Source organism: Drosophila simulans, chromosome 3R (assembly GCF_016746395.2).
Source record: "Drosophila simulans strain w501 chromosome 3R, Prin_Dsim_3.1, whole genome shotgun sequence".
NCBI lineage: Eukaryota > Metazoa > Arthropoda > Insecta > Diptera > Drosophilidae > Drosophila > Drosophila simulans.
Window position 1 is genome coordinate 19,808,591 of NC_052523.2, and position 22,418 is coordinate 19,831,008.

Below are 22,418 nucleotides of genomic sequence, written 5' to 3' on the forward strand. Positions count from 1 at the left end.
GTGGGGCGCTAATTAAGACACGCAAAGTGCGGCTCTAAGACAAATGGTTCCATGGCACGTAAGCGGCGCGTCAATCTTGGCCAAGGGCTATGGGTCTTGGGCCATGGGTCGGGTGTCCCGATCCCCAAACGCCGCCCGCAGGCTCAGACATTTTCTCAGACTTTGGACATGTTTTGTTCTCGAAAAGTTTGCCAGCAAACTCCCCGACCGCCGATTTGACGCCTCGTAAAAAATGTCAATGAAGTGATTTATAAAAACGGCGCTGAGCAGATATGCTAATGCTTCTCTGTTAATGAAAGTTTTTAGCCCGACAATTGTAATGCCTTGGTCATCGAGGGTCAGCAGCACATTAGCCAGTCTATAATCTTGGCTCGAGCATAATGTCTTCATTTTTTCCCCGATTTGGTTTTGCGTGCCTGGAGTTGCACATTACATTTTAATGCCATATTTTATGCTGGCAGAATTTACATAAATTTATTGTGTTTGTGTGGGTACTAATCAAATCAAAAGAGTGACGGGCCTTCGCTTCTCTCCTTTCTCTGAATTACTAAACAGACATGCAAACTTCTCCAGAGGTTTTGACTCAAGCAAAAGTCACTGTCTCCCTCCCACACCCATACACTTACATCAATACACCCATGCCCTCACCAGTCATGTACAAAATAATAGAAATAAAAATGAAAAAATATAATAAATAAAATGTAAATGATAACATTTATATATGTAAAAAATCACTTCTAAATAGAAAGTGTAGACTAGACTAACAATTTTAATAATACATTTTCTTTAAAACATCCCACTACTATTATTTTGAGCATAGCTGTGTGTGCTTAGATGTGGTTAGAAAAATAGCAGGCCACATTGCGCATACGACGCGTTGCCTGTTGGCAAGGGGCCAACAAACCGAACAACAATGCAGTCTCAACAACAACAATGGCAACAACAATAACAATAACGAGAGTCCTGGCTCTGCGCGCTCCATTGTTGTCCTCCTTGGCTATATTGTATTTTTTCCTTCGCCCGAATAACGGAAGGCGTTCCAAGGAAGGCGCATGTATAATTAGAGCTATGAAGCATGTCCGGTGAAGTTTGGCATTTAAATGTGGCAACAACAACGGGCCAGCCAGCAGCAGCAGAGGTAGCCAGATCGCCATTTTGCCATTACGAACTTTGAAATTGGGCAGAGCCCCAAAGAGCCACCATTGTTGTTGGTTCCCAGATATATTTTATAATGCCACAAACATGCACGCCTCCCACATGCGAGTGTATGTGTGCTCTCCGTTTAGTTTACGTACTGCGCCTCTGCATGCAAACAGAACACGGAGTGCATGGAACAACCGGAGGATACCCCGTCCGGCCAGGAGAACCTAACCAAGCGAATCCCGGGCTTACCAAAGGACTAGAGACGGCGGAGGGCGGAACAGGAACTCTGTGTGCAACTTTATCTTTTGATTTATACAATAATAAACACAAATGTGCACAAAAGTTCTTTGTACTTTGTTCTTTGCTCTGGCAAAGCGGCAGAATTCCGAAAGTTAAATCGGAAAATGTTTACATGAGCAGTTGACTCCTGCTAATTGGAAGTCCTGTCAAAAGCCACCTCTCTTCGGGCAGAGTCCTTCTCGTAGCATATTACAACAGCTTATTTCAGAGACTTACGGCCGGCCAAATACCGCCCTCCCTGTGGGTCAAAAGAGACCGTCTGTCCATTAAGAGGGATGCACCGAAAACATCACCGAAAACAGCAGCGACACGAAGGCGGATCGATTTTCAATTGTGCCCCACTGGAGTCGGGATTCGGGGGCAATTCAATGAATCGTAAGTGGCCTGGCCCTCCCACAGAAGTGTTCCCTAACCCATTAAATGCAAGCAACTGCAATCGAACACGCAACCCTTGGCGCAGTCACAAAACGTTAATGCAACTGAGCCGACGGAACACAGTGTTGCCAACTTTTTAAGACTCTTTAAAAACATCCTAAAAATCAAATATGTTTGAGCATTACATTCGAATTCAGTTGTATTTCTTTATAGTATATACTTAAAGATTGTTAATGAAAAACATCTGGCCATGTTTGAGGATATGGGATTGCCATCACTGTCACCGAAAGTTGGGAGTCAAGGCTCCATGTGCCATGCTCCGTATTCCACGTGGGCCTCCGTGTGCCGGCGGCGGTGTCAATGTGGTGCACATTAAGCTTAACGCCGCTTAAACGCGAGCACCGCCGAAATGCCACTTTAAGGCGCTGCCTGTAATGGCCGCCAACTCAGTCTCATTCGCGTTCTCATTCTCATTCGGTATTCGACGGAGGCGCCGCGTAATAATGTTAAATGTCAGGTGCATTGCAGCTGTCCCTGCCGCAATCGAAGTGGATGTGCAAGTGGAAGTGGAAATGGAAATGGTAGTCGAACCCGACCCGGAGTCGAAGCGCACCAGCAGGCACTAATTAAGTTGCCCGCCAGCCGCGTAACTGCCATAAAATATGCGCAGTGGGAATTCGAATTCGGATCCGGAGCCAGATCGCTTTGCCGGCCCAGGCCAGAACCCTGAATGCAGTTGCGATTGGAGTTGCAACGGCAGTCGTACGTAGTTTATGGCATCGGGCTAAGCGAAGTCGACGCGAGTCAAGAAGTTCTCCATTTGTTTTCAGGCTTAAATTTACACGGGGCATGCAACCAGAGAAGTGGCGTGGGAGGGGTCCTGCTGTGGGTCTAGCCCCATCAGTCGGAAGCGTAGGAGTCGTAGATAAATGTCTTACTCAGGCAGGAGCTGGCCAACCACTAACCGGCTTTAAGAAAATGAATCAAACAACCGTGTCGCTTGGTAAAAAATAATGTACATTTATTTACTTATATTAAAGATATAAATTACTAAGACTATTAGGAATGCAGGATCGTTGTTACAACTAATTTTCAGCAGGTGCTGGAGTCGTTACTTTGAGCTCCTCGAGGTTATTGTGTCCGTTGTCATCTATCTGGGATTTCTGTTTAACCAGAGGGGGAGTTCTTTGTTTTGGCCTCAGGAAGTAATCGAGACCACCAAAAGGCGCCTCAATTACTAAGTGCATCACATAAGCAAACAGCACGGCAAATCCAAAGGTGGACCAGAAGTTGAGCATCTAGAATGATAATGGTCACAGTTTAAGGTATCAACTATTACCCCAAAATGAACACTTGAACACTTACAATGGTGTAGTTCGAGAAATATGAATTCGTTCGCATGCTTCTGATATTGATTTCCTGGAAGAACATGTGCCACATGTAAACGGAATAGGATAGTCTAGAGAGCGGTTGCCAAAGCGGGGAGGAGAGGAAACTATTGGCCAGTCCTCCGTATCCATTCATGCAAGCGAAGATCACCCAGCAGAGGGCCATGCACCAGCCCACTCTAGTGAGAGTGTAGTAGGAAGCCTCCGCAAAGGTGGACAATTCTGGACCGGTCCACTTGGCGTAGGGGTAGAGGGCAAAGATCGAGGTGAAGATCATGGCCAGGCAAAGAATCCATCCTGACCAAGCGACTACCTTGCTAAGCTGGAACTTCTTTCCCCTGTTCAAGTGTAGAATGTAGCCAAATAGAAATCCTGTCAGCCAAGGCGTAGCATGGGTATGTGTAGCAAAATACAAATCCCTCTGTGCATCCATTGAAAAATGCCTAGACAAACATATATATTGTTTTCAAACTGGGTTACCAAAATAAAACCATGATCTACATACTTAAGCACCAAGGAGTACTTGTTGACCATGATGGTGGCGAAGAGACAGCCGGAAAGTAAAACGATTAGGACGAAAATGCCAGCAGCTGCTTTCTTTCCCCACTTGTAGAGCGCGATCAGCATGATCGGCGATATAATGAACAGCTGCATGTCCACCGACAGATACCAAGTATGACCAAGACACTAAAGTCCAAAGATTAGATATTACTTTTTGATTGGGATTAGCACAAACCAGGACCTACCTTTTCTTCGGTGTAGTTATTCACGAAGAGCAAAGTCCAATACCAACCATTTTCGCAATCCGCTTTTCCAGAGTACCCACTGCCAAATCGAGGTCCGTCAGCTACGATGGGCATGAGTTTCAAATACATCACAATGGCTATCGCCAAGAGGGGAACTATGCGGATCAAGCGATGTAGGTACATCAAAGGCACGTTCAGTTTACCTTTGGTTCTGTGAATTTAATCCAAAATCATCATGGTGTGTCGAAATCACAGTAAAATAGTCGACTTACCTATCCATCATACGCAACGGAATGAGAGCCACCAATAGACCGCCGAGGACGAAAAACGAATCCACGGAGAAAAAGCCGTGCAGAATAAAACTGGCATAGGGTGTCTCCTCCCACTAAACAAATTATTAATTTACTATTAAATGAAATTCAAATTAATTTAAGTTTATATATTCTTACCGATATGACATGGAAAATGTTGATATTTGAGGCTAGAGCTGCCATAACATATTGATGGCAGAAGACCACCCACATGAGCGACAAGCACCTAATTCCATGAAGGCAATCGATCACATTTGGGCTAGAGTTGACCTCTACAATGCGAAAGAGAGCACGAGAATTGACCCTGGCCGAAAACACTTTTACAATGGCGGGAAGCTGGTCTGGAAAGTTTACTAAGCATTGTGAAATTTGAATCAGATCGATAAGATTTTGTTTACTCACCCTGATTCTTCCCCAGACAGTAGTCCCACAAGGTAAACAAAGCCACTAAAGAGCCCATTAACGATAAGATCACTCTGTAATCAGAAGCATTAGCCGAGAGCTGATTAAAATGTCTGCGCACTTACATCATAAAAATGGTGAGTCCGTCCCATGGTACACTTTCACTAGTTTGACAACTGGATTCGCTGATACTCATGGCCAAGCTGGGAATACTGACGTTTAGTAGTGGTTTCGCCACCATACTCACAAACGTGTTCATCTGAGTTGCCGAGCAGGATGCCGGTAGGCAAGTGGCAGTCTTAAAACTCCCGATGATCGAGCCCTGGACTCCCAGAGCTTGGGTGGGAGACACTGAAAGAAAGCAGTACTTTCCCTGGATAGTTCTGCCCAGGCTGACTCCGTGATTGATTTTGAGGCACTCGTCGAAGTTTCCCAGGTCGAACATGTTTCCCGTAAGTAGACCAGATGGTATGGAACCCCAGGAATCGAGCACTGGCGTAATACAAATAATACGGCCATTAAATGAGGACTCGGTTTCGGTTCAAAGTTCACTTACTTTTCAGTGCCCAGTACTGGCCACTTTGAAGTCCAGTCATAAGCGCAGTCAAATCACTTAGACACAGCATATCCTCCTGACTTGGCACTCGGGAGTCCACGGTGCTTAATTCCTTAACATCAAAATCCTTTACTTGACCAACAAAATTAAGGGCAAGTCCTCTGAGTTGCCTGACGCGTTGGAAATCTGACAGGACATCCTCGTCAGCCACGCGTCCGGCACTGATGACGGCAAGCCCGCAGAGGAAAATTACTCCGACTATGTTAGCCATGCTGACTTAACTCTTACTAATGGTTTCTCAGCGAACTTGGAACCCCTTTTATATGCGAATTAAAAAGAGATAAGCACCGTCTACAAACACCATCAGTGACATTAGTCATTTCTTAACAAGTTCAATGGAAAACGCCTGATAAGCCAATCTTTGCAGGTAACCTTAATCAATTCTTTTAAAACATAGTACCAATAGATACTTGGTAAGATTAAGCAAACGAAATCTCTGTTATTTAAAACAACCTTATCGTGCACGTGACAATAGCTTGTATGCACCTTTGAATAAATGTTAGGCACGCGGATTAAAGAGTCACATGGTTTTCGGAATTTGAATCAATAAAGATATTTATTGCTGATTTTATTGAGACTTTTCAGCGAGTTGGTCAGCACATGATTCAGTACCTTCCAGTTCTCTTTGGTTACTTGAGTCAACATCATGTCCATGGCCTTCGCCCACTCGGTCTGAGTCCGTCATCGGCTTAATCTCCACTGGTGTTTTCTTTTTTGGGCGTAAAAAGATGTCAAGCCCACCAATAGGCGCCTCAATAAGCAAGTACAGGAGATAGGAAAAAAGCACAGTGAATCCAATGGTTGACCAGAAATTAAGCATCTGAAAAATGATAATGAGATCGAAATAATTCTTATCAGTGTGAAAATACCGGTTGACTTACCACTTGGTAATTGGAGAAGTACGTATTTGTTCTACCAATTCGTTTGTTTATTTCCTGGATGAAACTGTGCCATATATAGATGGAATATGATAATTTGGAAATAGGTTGCCACAGGGGAGAGGAGAGAAAAGTGTTGGCCATCCCGCCGTATCCTTGCATGCATGCGAAGACCACCCAACCAACTGCCAAGGGCCAGCCCACACGGGTAAGGGTGTAATAAGATGACACTTCGAGGGTGGTCATTAGCCAAGGCTTTCCCGACTCAAGTTTTGGATACAGTGCGAAGATCGAGGTAAAGAGCATAGCCAGGCAAAGAACCCATCCCGACCAGACGGCTATCCAGTTTAGTTTAAACTTTCTTCCCTTATTCAAGAACACAAAGTAGCCATACAAGAATCCAATGAGCCACGGAGCAGAGTGAGTATGGGTGTAGAAATACGTTTTCTTTTGCAAGGAAAAGTCAAGGCTGTGAAATATAAAAGTAAACAAGTTTTTCAGTTTTCGGACATAACCATGTTTTGTTATCTTACCTCTTTATAGAATAGTGGTTAACCATCATGGTGGCAAACAGACATCCAGATAGCAGAACTATTAGAACGGCGATAGCAGCAGCAGCCTTCTTGCCCCATTTATAAAGAGCAAATAGCAGGATAGGAGATATGAGGAAGAGCTGCATGTCCACCGCCAAGTACCAGGTATGATCTAGGCACTAAAATATTCCGGTTTGGGATCATAGACGTCTTCAAATAACTATATATTAAACATCAGTTTTCACTTACCATATCATTTGCGAAATTAACAACGAAGAGCAAGGTCATGTACCAAGTTTTTGCACATGATGCTTTCTTACTATATCCTCCCTTGAAAAGTGGCCCATCCCCCAAAACTCCTGTAAGTTGCGTGTAGACCAGAATAGACATGGCCAGAATAGGAAAAATGCGGATGAAACGACGTATATACATTCTTGGAACGTTCATTTTGCCTTTGTTTCTGAAAGCGTAAGCAAATTTATAATTAAATTTTTCTTTCCAGGAGATAAGTTAAGAACGTACCTATCCATTGTTCCCAGTGCATTTAATGAAACCAAGAAACCTCCGATAAAGAAAAATGAATCGACTGAAAAATTTCCCTCCAGAAAAAACATTGTGAAAGGCGTTTGTAGCCACTAGAAAAATAAGAGCAATTAAATATTAAAAAAATATATAAGACCAATTAAATATAAAATATCCATTTGAAAAAATGAAATTTTACTTACCGAAAGGAAACTAAATCGATTAATGTTTGGCGCAGAAAATACGTTATCATACTGATGAATCCAAACCACCCAGAAAAGGGACATACACCGAATTCCATGAAGGCATTCAATTACATTCGGGTTTGATTGGTTTACCACAATGCGGAAAAGTGCACGAGAGTTGGCCCTGGCTGAAAACAACTTGACAGCCGTGTGAAGTTGATCTGTGATGTAAGGATACATTTATGTATTATTTTATGCTAAAGATGTAGTACTATAAACACTTACCCTGATTCTTGACCAAAAAGTAATCGTACAACGTAGCTATAGCCACGATTACGCCCATCACTGACAGTATGACTCTGTAATCAGAATTGCTTAGAAGGCACATCGATTAAATTTCCAACATTCTTACATTGTTAAAATCGTTAGTCCATTCCAGGGCTCGCGTTCGGCTGTTTGGCAAGAATCATCGCTGATACTCATGGCTGTACTGGGCATATTCACATTAAGTATCTTTTTTAAAATTGTATCCACAAACTTGTTCATGTGAGTGGCCGAACAGGAAGCCGGAAAGCATGTAGCCGTTTTCATTTTCAATATTCCGGCTAATGAACTCTGAACTCCCAGTATTTTCGCGGGTGAGACGTCTAAAAAGCAGTATTTTCCACGTATGGCGTCCTTCTTGATATTGATGCACTCGTCGAAATTTCCCAAGTCATACACGTTACCCGTGAAAATACCAGATGGTATGCCTCCCCATGCGTCAATCACTGAATGTAAATCACAAATGATCTTCTTTCCAATCTCGTATTATGAACTGTTAACTTACTTTTGATTGCCCAATATTGTCCACCTTGAAGAGCCGTGACAAGCGTAGTTAAGTCATTGACGCACAGAAGATCCGCCTCTGTGGGCAATCGCGAGTCAAACAGGCTCAAATCATTTAGCGTTACATTTTGAAAGTAATCTGCAAACTCAATACCCAACGGTTTGAGCTTCCTCAGACGCTGGTATTCTTCCAGGACACTTCTGTCCTCAGACTGTGTGGCACCGATGAGCACAAGCCCACTAAGCAAAATAAAACTGAGAATTTTAACCATGCTAACTGAATCGCTATTAATGGTCTCTGTCCAAATCGTGAGGCTTTATATACAAGCGATAAGTATTGAATGCGATAAGGGCAAGGTTGACCATTTAAGTGGAGACTCGAATATTACTACCCTGTTAACTTTGAAAACACGTACAGCAGTATTTAGTTCACATGGTCCTAATCTTATTCTTACGTTATGTTCATAGACACATTATGTGTCTTCCTGATTATACTGCCTTTGATTTAACTTAGAATAGGTTCATGGTATTTAAAGTTTGGATGCATCTGGCAACTACTGGATATAACTATTGTCGCCAGGTTAAACGATTAATTTCGTTGAAGACACTATCAGCCGTATCTTACTTAGAATTCGTTCAAAAAAGATTTCGCCGAATGGTGTCTAACAGGATATCAGTCCTATAATCCCATTTTTTGAGGAAACCAGGCTGTAACGATTTGAGCTGATCTTTGAATATACCCGTTAAGCGTTAAGTAAATGGGTATATTTGATCCGATGAAAGGAATGTATCAGGTGGAAGGAAGCGTTTCGTAACTTTTGAAGTATAGATATTTCTGATCAAGAGCATTAGCCGATGCAATCTGCCAATGTCCGTCTGACCGTAAGTATGAACGCCTTCATCTGAGGAACTATAAATCCAGAAAGTTGAGATTGAGTATGCTGAGACATAGAAGCAGCAGATTGTTTCCTGTAGTTGCCATTCCCACCAAAACTGACACGCCCACAAGCCACCCAAAACTGCCACGCCTTTACTTTTAAAAATGTGTTGATATTTTCCTTCTGTTATTCTTTAACTTGGATCACCCTCCACTTAAACGCCCACATACCGATTAAAACTGCCACATACACTAAATAGTAAAATAGCTATGTATTATCAGAATTTCGTAGTAGCGGAAGTACCCTTAAATAGATGATTTAGTGACCTAACCTAACAACTGATTTATATTATATTCATTATTACTGGTGTTTAAGCCATAATGACTCCGCAAAAGACTAACTTCGTTTCTCAGGATTTTATTTATGGCCTCTTTATAATTTCAACAGAATTTTATTCAAGTGAGTGATTAGACTAAAAATTGTTATCGATTGGGTACTTTTTCATTGAGTTCGGCAGAAAGCTGTAATCAGTTTGTATCGTTGAAAATAGAGGAACTGTAACTATTTTTATCAATTTATTGAAATATTGTTATTACACCCAGCAAGGAGGCATAACATATAATAAATTGGTAAGGTAAAAGGCACGCACAGCTGTCAAAGTATTCCAATAGGAAGAATTATTAAGTACAAGTACCACTTACGGTCTTGCTAAAAAAAATTGCCAAGGTGTGTACCGTTTAAAAGATACGAAAATCGCTGATAACACGTAATCTATGACATTTACAGTTGTCCAAGTGACGAACAGGTGGCCAATTTGATACCCCAATAGAACGTAAACAATGATTTCTGGTAGCTTAGACATTTATTTGCTAGGGGAATACCATTGGCTATATGGGTTTTTATAGGCTCTTCATAATTAAAAGAAATTTATTTAAAAATCATTTTTAACGATTCTTAAATAATGCACTCTTTTTCAATAAGAAGAGAAGAACATTTTCTTAAATTAGTGGATCTGTTTGATTTGTCAAAAGAAAAATTAATTTGGTTATGGTTCATAAAAATGTGTAGTTAGCGGGAGCTAATCCATTTATATTTTCACTTCGCAATTATAAGTCTCTGAAAGTGCACTTTATAATGAACATGAAATCGATGTAAGGGTATTTTTTCTACTGTTCTAAATCTCCATCGAGAAACGATTGGGTTAACTTAGATTGGCACCTGCGTTTGCCTTCAATGTAGTCTGGGAATAAGGGTAACACCGATGATAAGCTTTTGGTTCAGATGCCCGCACCATTAGAAGAAATTTTGGGAGACATCTAGACGGTTGTTATGACCAATCAATAAAACTTCTGGGTAGCAGGAATAATTACCGCACAATGGCGTTATTATTTGTTATCAGGTAATCGTCATATTGATTTCCTATCAGGCTGCAAGATGTGGAAACGTTTAACTTGATACGGTGAATGAACCCACATTAAGGAAGATAGTAAGTTATGCCAGCCGGAATAAAATAAGAGGCGAAAATAGGTTATTTAAATAGGTGATTCTTGAGACGTTGGAAAGTTTATTAATTTTTGAAAGGTAAAGAAAATCACTTATTTATGTAAATAAATATGTTGTAGCTTAAAAATATTTGAAAGGGCTTATTTTAGTCCCATTTCATTAGAAATTATGTTCGCTTGATTTGTAGCAGGAGGGTCCACATTTTTAGTTACTCAGAGAATTAGGAACACCTTTTATTCGAGAACTAAAAATATATAAATACCGACTAGAAGCACATTAAGTGACATGTGTCATTTGATAATGAGTGAATGAAAATGATAAGCCAATCGTAGCCTTTTACAATGCGATTACAACTTAGTACTAATAGATACTCCGTAAGACTTAGCACACGACTGCTCTGTTATTTAAAACAACAATTGCCTTAGTCACGTGCACATAGCTTTTTAAAGTTAAGATCAATAAAACTATTTAATTCTATTCTAATTGAGACTTATCAGCTGGTTGTTCAACATTTGACTCAATGCCTTCAATTTCTCTTTGGTTACTTTGGTCAACATCATGTCCATGGCTTTCACAAACTTTATCTGAATCTGTCATCAGTTTAATTTCTGCTGGAGCTTTCTTCTTTGGACGGAATAGGATGTCAAGTCCACCAATAGGCGCCTCAATTAGCAAGTACAGGAGATACGAAAAGAGCACAGTGAATCCCATGGTTGACCAGAAATTAAGCATCTAAAAAATGATAATAATATCGAAATTATTTTTATCAATATGCAAATACCAGTTTACTCACCACTTGGTAATTCGAAAAGTATGTATTTGTTCTAACAATTCGTTGGTTTATTTCCTGGATGAAACTGTGCCATATGTATATGGAATATGATAATTTGGAAATAGGTTGCCACAGGGGAGAGGAGAGAAAAGTGTTGGCCATCCCGCCGTATCCTTGCATGCAGGCGAAGACCACCCAACCAACTGCCAAGGGCCAGCCCACACGGGTAAGGGTGTAAAAACATGACACTTCCAGGGTGGTCATTAGCCAAGGCTTTCCCGATTCAAGTTTCGGATAGAGCGCGAAGATCGAGGTAAAGAGCATAGCCAGGCAAAGAATCCATCCCGACCAGACGGCTATCCAGTTCAGTTTAAACTTTCTTCCCTTATTCAAGTACACAAAGTAGCCAAATAAGAATCCAATGAGCCACGGAGCCGCGTGAGTATGGGTGTAGAAATACATTTTCTTCTGAAGGGAAAGATCACGGCTTTGAAATAAAATTGTAAAAGATTAGTTGTCGGAGAAACCCCATATTGTAATAGCTTACCTCGTTATAGAATAGTGGTTAACCATCATGGTGGCAAACAGACATCCAGATAGCAGAACTATTAGAACGGCGATAGCAGCAGCAGCTTTCTTGCCCCATTTATAAAGAGCAAATAAAAGGATGGGAGATATAAGGAAGAGCTGCATGTCCACCGCCAAGTACCATGTATGATCTAGGCACTATATTATTCAGGCTTTAGTTAATATATCTCACGGTAAAAGTGAAAGATAACATTCTACTTACCATATCATTTGCGAAATTAACTACGAAAAGCAAGGTCATATACCAAGATTTTTCACATGACGCTTTACTATTAGATCCGCCCTTAAATAGTGGCCCATTTCCCAAAACACCTGTAAGTTGCGTGTAGACCAGAATAGAAATGGCCAAAATAGGAAGAATGCGGATTAAACGGTGAACATACATCAATGGCACATTAAGACTGCCTTTGTTTCTGAAAGTTGGTGCAAGTGCATATGAATATAGGTTTACGTTTCCTCAAAGTACGTTAACGACCTACCTTTCCATTGTTCGCAGTGCAATCAATGAAACCAACAAACCGCCGATAAAGAAAAATGAATCGACCGAAAAAGTTCCCTCGAGAAAAAACATGGTGATAGGCGTTTTAAGCCACTAGAAAATTAAATTTGTAATATTTAATTATTATTATGTATTTAAAATTCATTTAAAAATGAAATTATTGACTCACCGAAAGAGTAGCAAATCGATTAATGTTTGGCGAAGCAAATATACTTGCATACTGATGAAGCCAAACCACCCAGAAAAGGGACATACACCGAATTCCGTGAAGGCATTCAATTACATTCGGGTTTGATTGGTTTACCACAATGCGGAAAAGTGCGCGAGAGTTGGCCCTGGCTGAAAACAACTTGACAGCCGTGTGAAGTTGATCTATGATGTAAGGATACATTAATGTATTATTTTATGCTAAATATGTAGTACTATAAACACTTTCCCTGACTCTTGACCAAAAAGTAATCGTACAACGTAGCTATAGCCACGATTAAGCCCATCACTGACAGTATGACTCTGTAATCAGAATTGATTAGAAGGCACATCGATTAAATTTCAAACATTCTTACATTGTTAAAATCGTTAGGCCATTCCAGGGCTCGCGTTCGGCTGTTTGGCAAGAATCATCGCTGATACTCATGGCTGTACTGGGCATATTCACATTCAGTATCTTTTTTAAAATTGTATCCACAAACTTGTTCATGTGAGTGGCCGAACAGGAAGCCGGAAAGCATGTAGCCGTTTTCATTTTCAATATTCCGGCTAATGAACTCTGAACTCCCAGTATTTTCGCGGGTGAGACGTCTAAAAAGCAGTATTTTCCACGTATGGCGTCCTTCTTGATATTGATGCACTCGTCGAAATTTCCCAAGTCATACACGTTACCCGTGAAAATACCAGATGGTATGCCTCCCCATGCGTCAATCACTGAATGTAAATCACAAATGATCTTCTTTCCAATCTCGTATTATGAACTGTTAACTTACTTTTGATTGCCCAATATTGTCCACCTTGAAGAGCCGTGACAAGCGTAGTTAAGTCATTGACGCACAGAAGATCCGCCTCTGTGGGCAATCGCGAGTCAAACAGGCTCAAATCATTTAGCGTTACATTTTGAAAGTAATCTGCAAACTCAATACCCAGCGGTTTGAGCTTCCTCAGACGCTGGTATTCTTCCAGGACACTTCTGTCCTCTGACTGTATGGCACCGATGAGCACAAGCCCACTAAGCAAAATAAAACTGAGAATTTTAACCATGCTAACTGAATCGCTATTAATGGTCTCTGTCCAAAACGTGAGGCTTTATATAGAAGCGATAAGTATTGAATGCGATAAGGGCAAGGTTGACTTTTTAAGTGGAGACTCGAATATTACTACCCTGTTAACTTCGAAAACACGTACAGCAGTATTTAGTTCACATGGTCCTAATCGTGGTTAACATAGACATATTATGTGTCTTCCTGATTATAATGACACTTAATAAATTTGGAGTAGGTTTCGGGACTTTCGCTGTAAATTAAATTCATAAAGTCAGAATGTACCTCGCACCTGCTGAGAATAACAATAGTCGACAATTTAATAGGATATAAACACTGAAGATACTATCAGCCGCATTTTATTAATTATTCGACTAACAAAGATGTGGCTGAATAGTGTCCAACTGGCTTCTATTCCTAAAATCCTATTTTTTGAGTGTAGTAATTTTCCAATTCAGGGAAGTAAAATTGTATATTTAAACATAGCATCGACTGCGATGGCCCAATTGGTAATTTTTTTGGGATTAATATAACGGCTAAGGCTGATCTTTTAATTCTAACTGAAAATTAAAAGGTATCTAATGCTTTTATAATGCAAGTGGTAACTTTTTGACAATACGTGCGACAATCAACAATACAGACTAAATAGTACAACTCTGATGAAAAGGTATGATAGCGCTATCGTATTATCTCTAATTCATGCTAGCGAAAATGCCCTTTAGGAGATGATTTTGTAACCTAACCTAATTATTGATACTGCATGGATTCTATATTTATTGTGCTTTGACTATAATCGCTCTGTAAAAGACTAACTGGGATTCACAGGATTTTATTTATAGGCTTTTAATAATTTCAACAGAAATTTATTCAAGCAAGAGATTATAACAAAAATTGTTATCGATTCGGTACTTTTTCATTGAGTTCAGCAGAAAGCTGTAGTCAGTGTATGTATCATTGAAATTATAGGAATTGTAACTATTTAATCAATTTATTGAATTATGGCTGTTACATAAAAAGTGCACTTTATTACACAGCACCTGTATTTTCCGAGCACTAGAATTAAATATAATATAATAAATTTTTAAGGTAAAAGTCATGAACTGTTGTCAAAGAATTTCAATTGGAAGAACTCTTAAGTACACGTACACTTACAGTCTCACCAAAAAAATGGACAAGGTATACATATACTCTTTAAATGATAAAAAGATCACTGATAAAACGTAATCAATGCTATTACAGTTGTCCAATTGTCGTGCAGGTGGACAATTTGATAGGCTAATCGAGCGTAAACATGGATTTCTGGTACCTTAGACCTAAATTTTCTAGGGGACTTTCATGGTTTCTATGGGAATATCCTCTATAACATTTCAAAAAGAATTTATTCAAAAATCATGTTTCATTGATACATATAATATAATTAATTATTTTGTTCCTTCTACCATTTGAAGGAGCTAAGCCATTTAGTTTTTTTTTCAGTGTATTGGACTGTGATCAATACATTTTGAAAGTGTTCTGCGAACTCAAATCATATTAAACCTAGATATGTGAGACGGCGGCATTGGTTTAAAGGGTCTATTTCCTTCTGTTTAAAATGTCAGTAGCCAGACGCAAAAGACTTTGATTAACTGAACTTGGCACCTGCGTTTACCTTCAATGTAGTCTGGGGACAAGGGTACCGAAGATAAGCTTCGGGTTCAGATGCCCGCAGCATTAGAATACATTCTAGGAGACATCTAGGCGGTTGTTATGAGCAATCAATAAAACCTTTGGGTAGCAGAAATAATTACCGCGCAATGGGGCTATTATCTGTTATCAGGTAATCGTCATATTGATTTACTATCAGGCTGCAAGGTGTGGAAACGTTTAACTTGATACGGTGAATGAACTGTGGGTTAAGAATGTAGTAAGTTATGCCATCCGGAGTAGAAGAAGAGAAAAGTTTTCAATGGGTAACTTCACCAGAGACGTTAGCTGATTTATTCATTTTTAAAAAATAAAGAAAAACATTCCGAAATTATTTATGTATTTCAGAAATATGTATCGGGTTCGTCTCAGTGCCATTTTGATCTTCGGGGTCTCTGTTCTCCATGTCGCCTTCATTAGAAATGATGTTTGCCTGATTAGTAGCTGGAGGGCCCTTTCGGCGCCGTAAAATACTATCAAATCCACACAACGGGGCTTCGATTATTAGGTACAAAATGTAGGACATAAGCACGGTAAAGCCAAGGTCATACCAGAAACGTTCCATCTGCAAAAAGAAGTAGCATTGAATAACAAATATTACAATTACTGTATTACAAACAACCTACCGCGAAGTAGTTGGTAAAGTATGTGTTAGTCCGGACGCTTCTGCTGTTCACCTCTTGGACAAACATGTGCCAAATATACATGGAGTAGGAAAGTCTGGAAAGCGGTTGCCACAAGGGTGTGGAAAGGAAACTATTGACCACACCACCATAGCCCTGCATGCAGGCGAAAATTATCCAGCAAATGGCCAAGGGCCAAGCCAACCGGGTAAGGGTGTAGTATAGGGATTCCTTCAGCGTGGAAAGAGGAGGAGCAGTCAGCTGTGAAGCCGGATATAGTGCGAAGATCGATGTAAAAAGCATCGCCAAGCTGAGAATCCAGCCTAACCACACAACAGGCTTGCTTAGCTGGAATTTCTTTCCGCGATTTATATGCAGAAAGTAGCCGAATAGGAATCCAATAAGCCAAGGAGCAGCGTGAGTGTGAGTGGCTAGATACAATTTTTTGTTAGGAACACCGTCATCGCCGTTGTTAATTCTGTGTGGATCAAGTTAGGTTACAGTTTAGTTCAGAATATCAAATTAAAACAGTAAACCTACTTAATAAGCAACGAGTAGTGGTTGACCATCTGGGTGGCAAAAAGGCAGCCAGATAGCAAAACCACAAGTACTGCGATTCCAGCAGCTGCCTTCTTGCCCCACTTGTACAGAGCGATCAGGAGGATCGGGGAGATGATAAATAGCTGCATGTCCACTGCCAAGTACCAAGTGTGATCCAGACACTGAAATCAATAGAGAAGTTAATGCTGTACTAGATAAATGCATATTGGGAAATTAAAAAGCTGTCTGGGCCTCGCTTTGATAACGTTATTTATCGAATTATCTATCTATCTATCTATGTAGTTGCCGTATCGTATCTGATTACAGCCATTACGTAAATGTATTACTTACAATATTCTGCGCTGCATAGTTCTGAATGAACAGCAAGGTCCAGAACCATCCATTTAAACAATACTCCGTGCCATGGTAACCGTTTTTGAGCATTGGACCACCACTGACTACAGTCATCATTGTCATATAGATTAGTATGGCGATTGCAACGACAGGCAAAATGCGAAGTATCCGGTGCAGATACATCAAAAATGGGTTCAGTCTTCCCCCGGATCTATTAAGAACTAACATATAAATTTCGTTTTTGAATGGCACTCGATAATACCTACTTTTCCATAGAACGTAGGGCAATCATAGATACCAAAAGACCTCCTAGGACGAAAAAAGAGTCAACGGCGAAGTATCCGTGTAGCACAAAACTGGAAAATGGTTTTACGGTCCACTAAAACATGCACATTATTACAAAATATTTCAACATCTGATTGTTGAGTATCCTTACAGGATATAAATCAAACCTGTTAAGGTTTGGCGATGTCAGAAAAAATATGAATTCATGGCAGTAGATAACCCAGAAAAGTGTCATGCAGCGGATGCCGTGGAAACACTCGATCACATTTGGATTACTTTTGTTTGGGACGATGCGAAAAAGTGCGCGAGAGTTGGCTCTAGCCGAAAAAGCCTTCACCAGAGTTGGAATACTACCTGGAAAATTGACCTTGGTGTAATGTACTTCATTGGGAGGAAATACATTAATATACTTACTGGGATCCTCGCACAGGAAGTAATCAAATAACGTAACAGAAAGCACAATAACGCTCATCAATGATAGGATTACTCTGAAATCAAAATGGTTAAGACAACCCTTCTGATGGGAATAAAAGTTAACATACATGGTGAAAATAGTCAGTCCATTCCAAGGCTCAATTTCACTTGTTTGGCAACTCGCCTCACTGATCCTCATTTTTAAGCTAGAGCTGTTTAAGTTGATCAATGCCATCAGTTGCTCCACAAAGGGTTCCATTTGTGTGGATGAGCATGAAGCCGGAAAACAAGTGGCGATCCTCTCACTGTTGGCCAGAAGAAAGCAGTACTTTCCTGTTATTCTCTGCCCACCGACCACTTGTTTAATGGAAAGGCATTCATCAAAGTTACCAAGATCGAATAAATTGCCGGTCAGAAGTCCGTTAGGAATAAAACCCCATGCATCGATCACTAATAGATAGCATTAAAATAGTATTAGTATTACAGGCCAATTGCATTTGGATTTACTTACTCTTTAAAGCCCAAGTTTCCCTTAACGAGATGCCATTCATTACTGCTTCCAATTCTGCCAAACATAACTCATCCTCCGCACTGGCCAACTTGGAGTCGGATACGCCCAGGCTCTCTAGAGTCACATTTTTAAAGAACTCCGCGAATTCCAATCCTAATGGCCGCAACTGACCCATGTATTCATATGTTTTCGAAACATCAGGATCCGTAAGCTCCAAGGCACTGGTGGCCACCAGTCCGTAGAACAATAAAATACTAACTACATTAACCATTTTAATTGACTTGCGATTGAGAGCATTGAGGGAATCGACCGTGATTTTATATGGCAAATCAGAAGCGATAAGCGCTATCTGCTAATATGACAACCGATTAGTAAGTATGTGTTTTTGGGGCAACGTTTATATACTGCAACCAACAAGTATTATTCATAAGAAAATGTCAATTTTTGCGATTAATTAGTTAGTAAGAAAAAATTCACAAACATATTTTGATAAACTATATTTAATTTGGCTAAGACCTGAGATACTTTTACATAATTTGATGGAGTGCATATTGCAAAAAATCTCTTATTTAGGAAGGCAGTTTTGTAGTTAATACTATTTGACTTTGTATTAGTCTAATATACAGAAAAGTTATGTAAACGCTCTTAACTTTATTAAATACTTATCAGTACAGACAGCTTATCTATGTTCGGGCTCATCACCATTACGCTTGTGCTCCACAACAGAAGTTAATACAGGCCGCACTACCGCTGGAGGCTTTGCACTTCATGATGGTCTCCAAAGTGAATGCAGCCCGCCTATAGGAGCCTCAATAATAAGATATAAAGCATAGGACATAATCAGACTTATGCCAAAGTCAGACCAGAAGTTGAGCATCTGCAAGATACCGAATGTTAATTACAAAACAAAACTAAATTGGTCGAAAGGTGCATTACATACCACAGTGTAGGAAGAGAAGTAAGTGCTGGTTCGCACATTCCGGCTGTTTATCTCCTGGACGAACATGTGCCAGATGAAGACGGAATAGGACAACCTTGAGAGTGGTTGCCACAGGGGGGTGGAGAGGAAACTGTTGGCCAGACCACCATAACCCTGAATGTACACGAATACCACCCAGCACATGGCCAATGGCCAACCAACCCGAGTGAGAGTGTAGTACAGAGATTCCTCCAAGGTGGAGAGCGGAGGAGCACTCCACTTCGCAGACGGATAGGTTGCAAAGATCGAGGTAAGGAACATCGCCAAGCTGATGATCCAACCCAACCATAGTACCAGCCAGCTAATCTGGAACTTTCTGCCACGATTCAGGTGCAGGAAGTATCCGAACAGAAATCCAATCAGCCAAGGAGCCGCATGTGTGTGCGTGGCAAGGTACAGCTTTGAGTTGGCTTCATCATCGCCACCACCATTTCTGCAAAATAACAGGAGTAAGTAAAGTGACTGCATGGAGGTACAAGGACATACTTAATACTCATTGAGTAATGATTGACCATTTGGGTGGCAAACAGACAACCTGAAAGCAAAACCACAATGCCAACAATGGCCCAAGCTGCCTTCTTGCCCCATTTGTAAAGGCCAATCAGGAGTAGAGGGGAGAGGATGTACAGCTGCATGTCCACCGCTAAATACCACGACTGATCAAGACACTAAAAAATATAAAATTGTCAGCAACGAAACAAGGGCCTAGCCTTAGTGTGGAGCTTACAACTGTTTTCGTAGCATAGTTCTGGATGAAGAGCAGGTCCCAGTACCAGCCATTCACACACTCCTCTTTGCCATGGAACCCACTTTTGAAAAGGGGTCCGCCGCTCACAACCGGCATTAGTTTTACGTAGATCAAGATTGCCATGGCCAGAACGGGCAGGATGCGAATAATGCGATTCACATACATCCTGGGGACATTTAGCTTTCCATTGGTCCTGAAGCCAATTTACTAATTAAATTATCCATTAATATGATTAAAGATTTGTACTCACTTTTCCATGGTCCGCAGAGCTGTCAAGGATACCAGTAGGCCACCAATAAATAGAAACGTATCCACCGAGAAATAGCCATGTACAAAGAAGCTAGAGCTCGGTTTCTCTAGCCACTGTAAACGTATTTAAATATTTAATTTAAAGTGTGTTGTCCTTGCCAATACTGCATCACACACTTACCGCAAGCGCATAGGTGAAATTGATGTTTGGGGATATCAGGGAATACAAATGCTCATGCAGAAAAACCACCCATATGAGGGACATGCACCTAATTCCATGAAGGCAATCAATGACATTCGAATTGGAACTGCTAACCTCAAGACGGAAAAGAGCTCGGGAATTCGCTCTAGCCGATATAATCTTGATCAAAGCAGGTTTTTGTTGAGTCGTGCAAAGGAAATAGTCGTAAAGTGTGGCGCTAACCACTATTAAAGTAAGCACTGACAGAATAACACTGTAAATAACATTTTTAATAAGAAATAAGTTATAAACATGGTTCAATTATGTAATTTACTTACACTGTGAAAATAGTGAGACCATCCCAAGGAACAGGATCGCTTGTCTGGCAACCGTCCTCATCGATGCTGATATTAAAACTCATGCTTGAGTTGACCTTATTTTGGTATAATTGACCAGCAAACGTTTCGACTTGAGTTGCCGAACAGGAGGCCGGAAAACAGGTGGCAATCTTGATCTGCATGCCTTCTAAGGATTCGATTCCGGTATCAAGAACATCTTTAAGAGGCACAGCCATGAAACAATATTTTCCCTTAATCGTTTGGCTGCTGCTAATCTCCTGATTTATATTGAGACACTCGTCGAAGTTGCCCAGATCGTAAAAGGTTCCGTACAATAGGCCCGAGGGAAAAGAACCCCAGGAATCGATCACTGAAATATTTCATAACATATTACTTAAAAATCACAATTAACTTATTGATTTGAACTTACTTTTGAGTGCCCAGTAGCTGCCAGTTTTCACCCCAGCAAATAACTCCTTCATATCCGCCAGGCATTGTGTATCACTTGTACTAGAAGCTCGAGGGTCTATGATTTCGTGGTTAATATCCTGGGATAGTGACTCCTTGAACCTGCTTAAGCGGTGGTGAACCAAGTGAAGTTCCTCCGTTAACTGGCTCGCATGGATGAGACCCAGTCCGCAAAGCAATAAAATGGCTATTCCGTTGACCATGTTAATTCGATTTTGTCTGATTGCTTTGGCGCGGTCTAAAAAGCTTATATACCACATCCCTCTTGGCGTAATCTTCCGATAAGCGTTATCAACGGGTATCCCAATGGGTGTCGATTGTAGGAAAACCCTGACCGTACTCATGGGAACATCCCTCAAAATACGCTACGCCATCGTTTATTTGCAGATAGCCATACCTAATTTTCTGCCTAGGAGGTAATGTTTTGGGGTTCCCCAAAAGCTTGCCCACTTCTTAAGTACATTGTACTTAAGTACATTATTTAAATTTCTTGTATATATTTTAGAACCTTTGATTTATGGAACTAAATGTTCAAAAACCACTGACAGCAAAGCTAATATGACATCCACAAGCTTTAAAGAATATTTCCTTCCCTTTTAACCAAGTTGTCTCACTTTCTCTACCCATTCGAACCGTCCCTTGTTTTTTGTTCGCAGCTTGAGCTCGACGTAAACCTATTAAATATTTTTTCCCAATAATTTTCAAAGCATTAGCTCATCATCAATTTGCTGCTTTGTGAAATTGGCAGCAATCACGTTATGCTCACCCAGCCACGCCCCCAACAAACACACACATCGAAGCGGGGAAAGAGGAAAATAGGGAAAAGCAAATACACATACTGTGCATACACATACACACACCCACACACACACCGCACCTATACTTAAGCACATTTGCTTAATTTTCGAAATGAGTTCGCATGACTTACAACCACACACCACCCCGCATCTATCATCCAGTATCCTTTATGGCCGACTCTTCTTTTGCCTTTGACGCGCTGGGTCTGAGTCATTCGTTTGCTTTCTCGTTGATTAAATACGGAAATTGTTTGACTTTAGTTAGGCGCATGCAATTAATTAAATTAGAGCAACCGAAAAACCATCGAACAAGTGGGACATTCGATGAAAGGAGTTCAAAGTAAATTTCGCACACATCGAAAACATATTGCAAGCATGGCGTCGTTGTAAATAAATTGTTTTTTAAGTTGCTATCCAGCAATTAAATATTTCAAAAGCCTGTGTTCTTTTTGGCACATCACATTGTTTAAATACCCACATTCATCAATCGGATATGACAATTTATCTGCAAATGTATGCCTTTCCCTTTTG

At 40.5% G+C, this 22,418-nt stretch overlaps 5 protein-coding genes across 7 annotated transcripts; all 5 read right to left on the reverse strand.

Moving 5' to 3' along the window:
• Window positions 1-2,814: 2,814 nt before the first annotated feature.
• Window positions 2,815-5,520, reverse strand: LOC6729246 (nose resistant to fluoxetine protein 6). The gene is made up of 9 exons (XM_002104531.3): window positions 5,222-5,520; window positions 4,791-5,157; window positions 4,666-4,739; window positions 4,402-4,604; window positions 4,225-4,337; window positions 3,953-4,163; window positions 3,712-3,893; window positions 3,184-3,649; window positions 2,815-3,116 (listed from the first exon to the last, which is right to left on the reverse strand). Exons 1-9 carry the CDS (start codon window positions 5,490-5,492, stop codon window positions 2,904-2,906), a joined length of 2,100 nt encoding a protein of 699 aa, XP_002104567.2. The 5' UTR covers window positions 5,493-5,520; the 3' UTR covers window positions 2,815-2,903.
• A 289-nt stretch (window positions 5,521-5,809) lies between these two features.
• LOC6729247 (nose resistant to fluoxetine protein 6) lies at window positions 5,810-8,547 on the reverse strand. Its single transcript, XM_039294957.2, has 9 exons — window positions 8,229-8,547; window positions 7,812-8,169; window positions 7,685-7,758; window positions 7,418-7,620; window positions 7,215-7,327; window positions 6,942-7,152; window positions 6,693-6,871; window positions 6,163-6,628; window positions 5,810-6,101 (listed from the first exon to the last, which is right to left on the reverse strand). The coding sequence occupies exons 1-9, from the start codon at window positions 8,497-8,499 to the stop codon at window positions 5,850-5,852; spliced, it is 2,127 nt and encodes a 708-aa protein (XP_039150891.1). The 5' UTR covers window positions 8,500-8,547; the 3' UTR covers window positions 5,810-5,849.
• Window positions 8,548-10,718: 2,171 nt separating this feature from the next.
• Window positions 10,719-13,768, reverse strand: LOC6729248 (nose resistant to fluoxetine protein 6). 3 transcript variants are annotated; one of them, XM_039294956.2, is made up of 10 exons: window positions 13,448-13,768; window positions 13,031-13,388; window positions 12,904-12,977; window positions 12,637-12,839; window positions 12,448-12,560; window positions 12,171-12,381; window positions 11,928-12,106; window positions 11,402-11,867; window positions 11,231-11,340; window positions 10,734-10,806 (listed from the first exon to the last, which is right to left on the reverse strand). In XM_039294956.2, the coding sequence occupies exons 1-10, from the start codon at window positions 13,716-13,718 to the stop codon at window positions 10,749-10,751; spliced, it is 2,043 nt and encodes a 680-aa protein (XP_039150890.1). In that variant the 5' UTR covers window positions 13,719-13,768; the 3' UTR covers window positions 10,734-10,748. The 3 variants fall into 3 exon arrangements, with proteins under 3 accessions (XP_016035902.2, XP_039150890.1, XP_039150889.1); XM_016174860.3 differs by having other exon boundaries at window positions 10,719-11,340; XM_039294955.2 differs by lacking the exons at window positions 10,734-10,806; window positions 11,231-11,340; window positions 11,402-11,867; window positions 11,928-12,106 and having other exon boundaries at window positions 12,177-12,280; window positions 12,352-12,381.
• Window positions 13,769-15,689: 1,921 nt separating this feature from the next.
• Window positions 15,690-18,425, reverse strand: LOC6729249 (nose resistant to fluoxetine protein 6). Its single transcript, XM_002104534.4, has 9 exons — window positions 18,128-18,425; window positions 17,745-18,066; window positions 17,617-17,690; window positions 17,354-17,556; window positions 17,184-17,296; window positions 16,915-17,128; window positions 16,564-16,745; window positions 16,027-16,501; window positions 15,690-15,965 (listed from the first exon to the last, which is right to left on the reverse strand). Exons 1-9 carry the CDS (start codon window positions 18,396-18,398, stop codon window positions 15,732-15,734), a joined length of 2,088 nt encoding a protein of 695 aa, XP_002104570.1. The 5' UTR covers window positions 18,399-18,425; the 3' UTR covers window positions 15,690-15,731.
• A 381-nt stretch (window positions 18,426-18,806) lies between these two features.
• LOC6729250 (nose resistant to fluoxetine protein 6) lies at window positions 18,807-21,734 on the reverse strand. Its single transcript, XM_016174859.3, is given in 8 exon segments — window positions 18,807-19,004; window positions 19,068-19,539; window positions 19,593-19,774; window positions 19,837-20,047; window positions 20,105-20,217; window positions 20,285-20,558; window positions 20,623-20,992; window positions 21,053-21,734. Coding segments are annotated over 8 exon segments (2,202 nt in total). The 5' UTR covers window positions 21,435-21,734.
• Window positions 21,735-22,418: the final 684 nt, after the last annotated feature.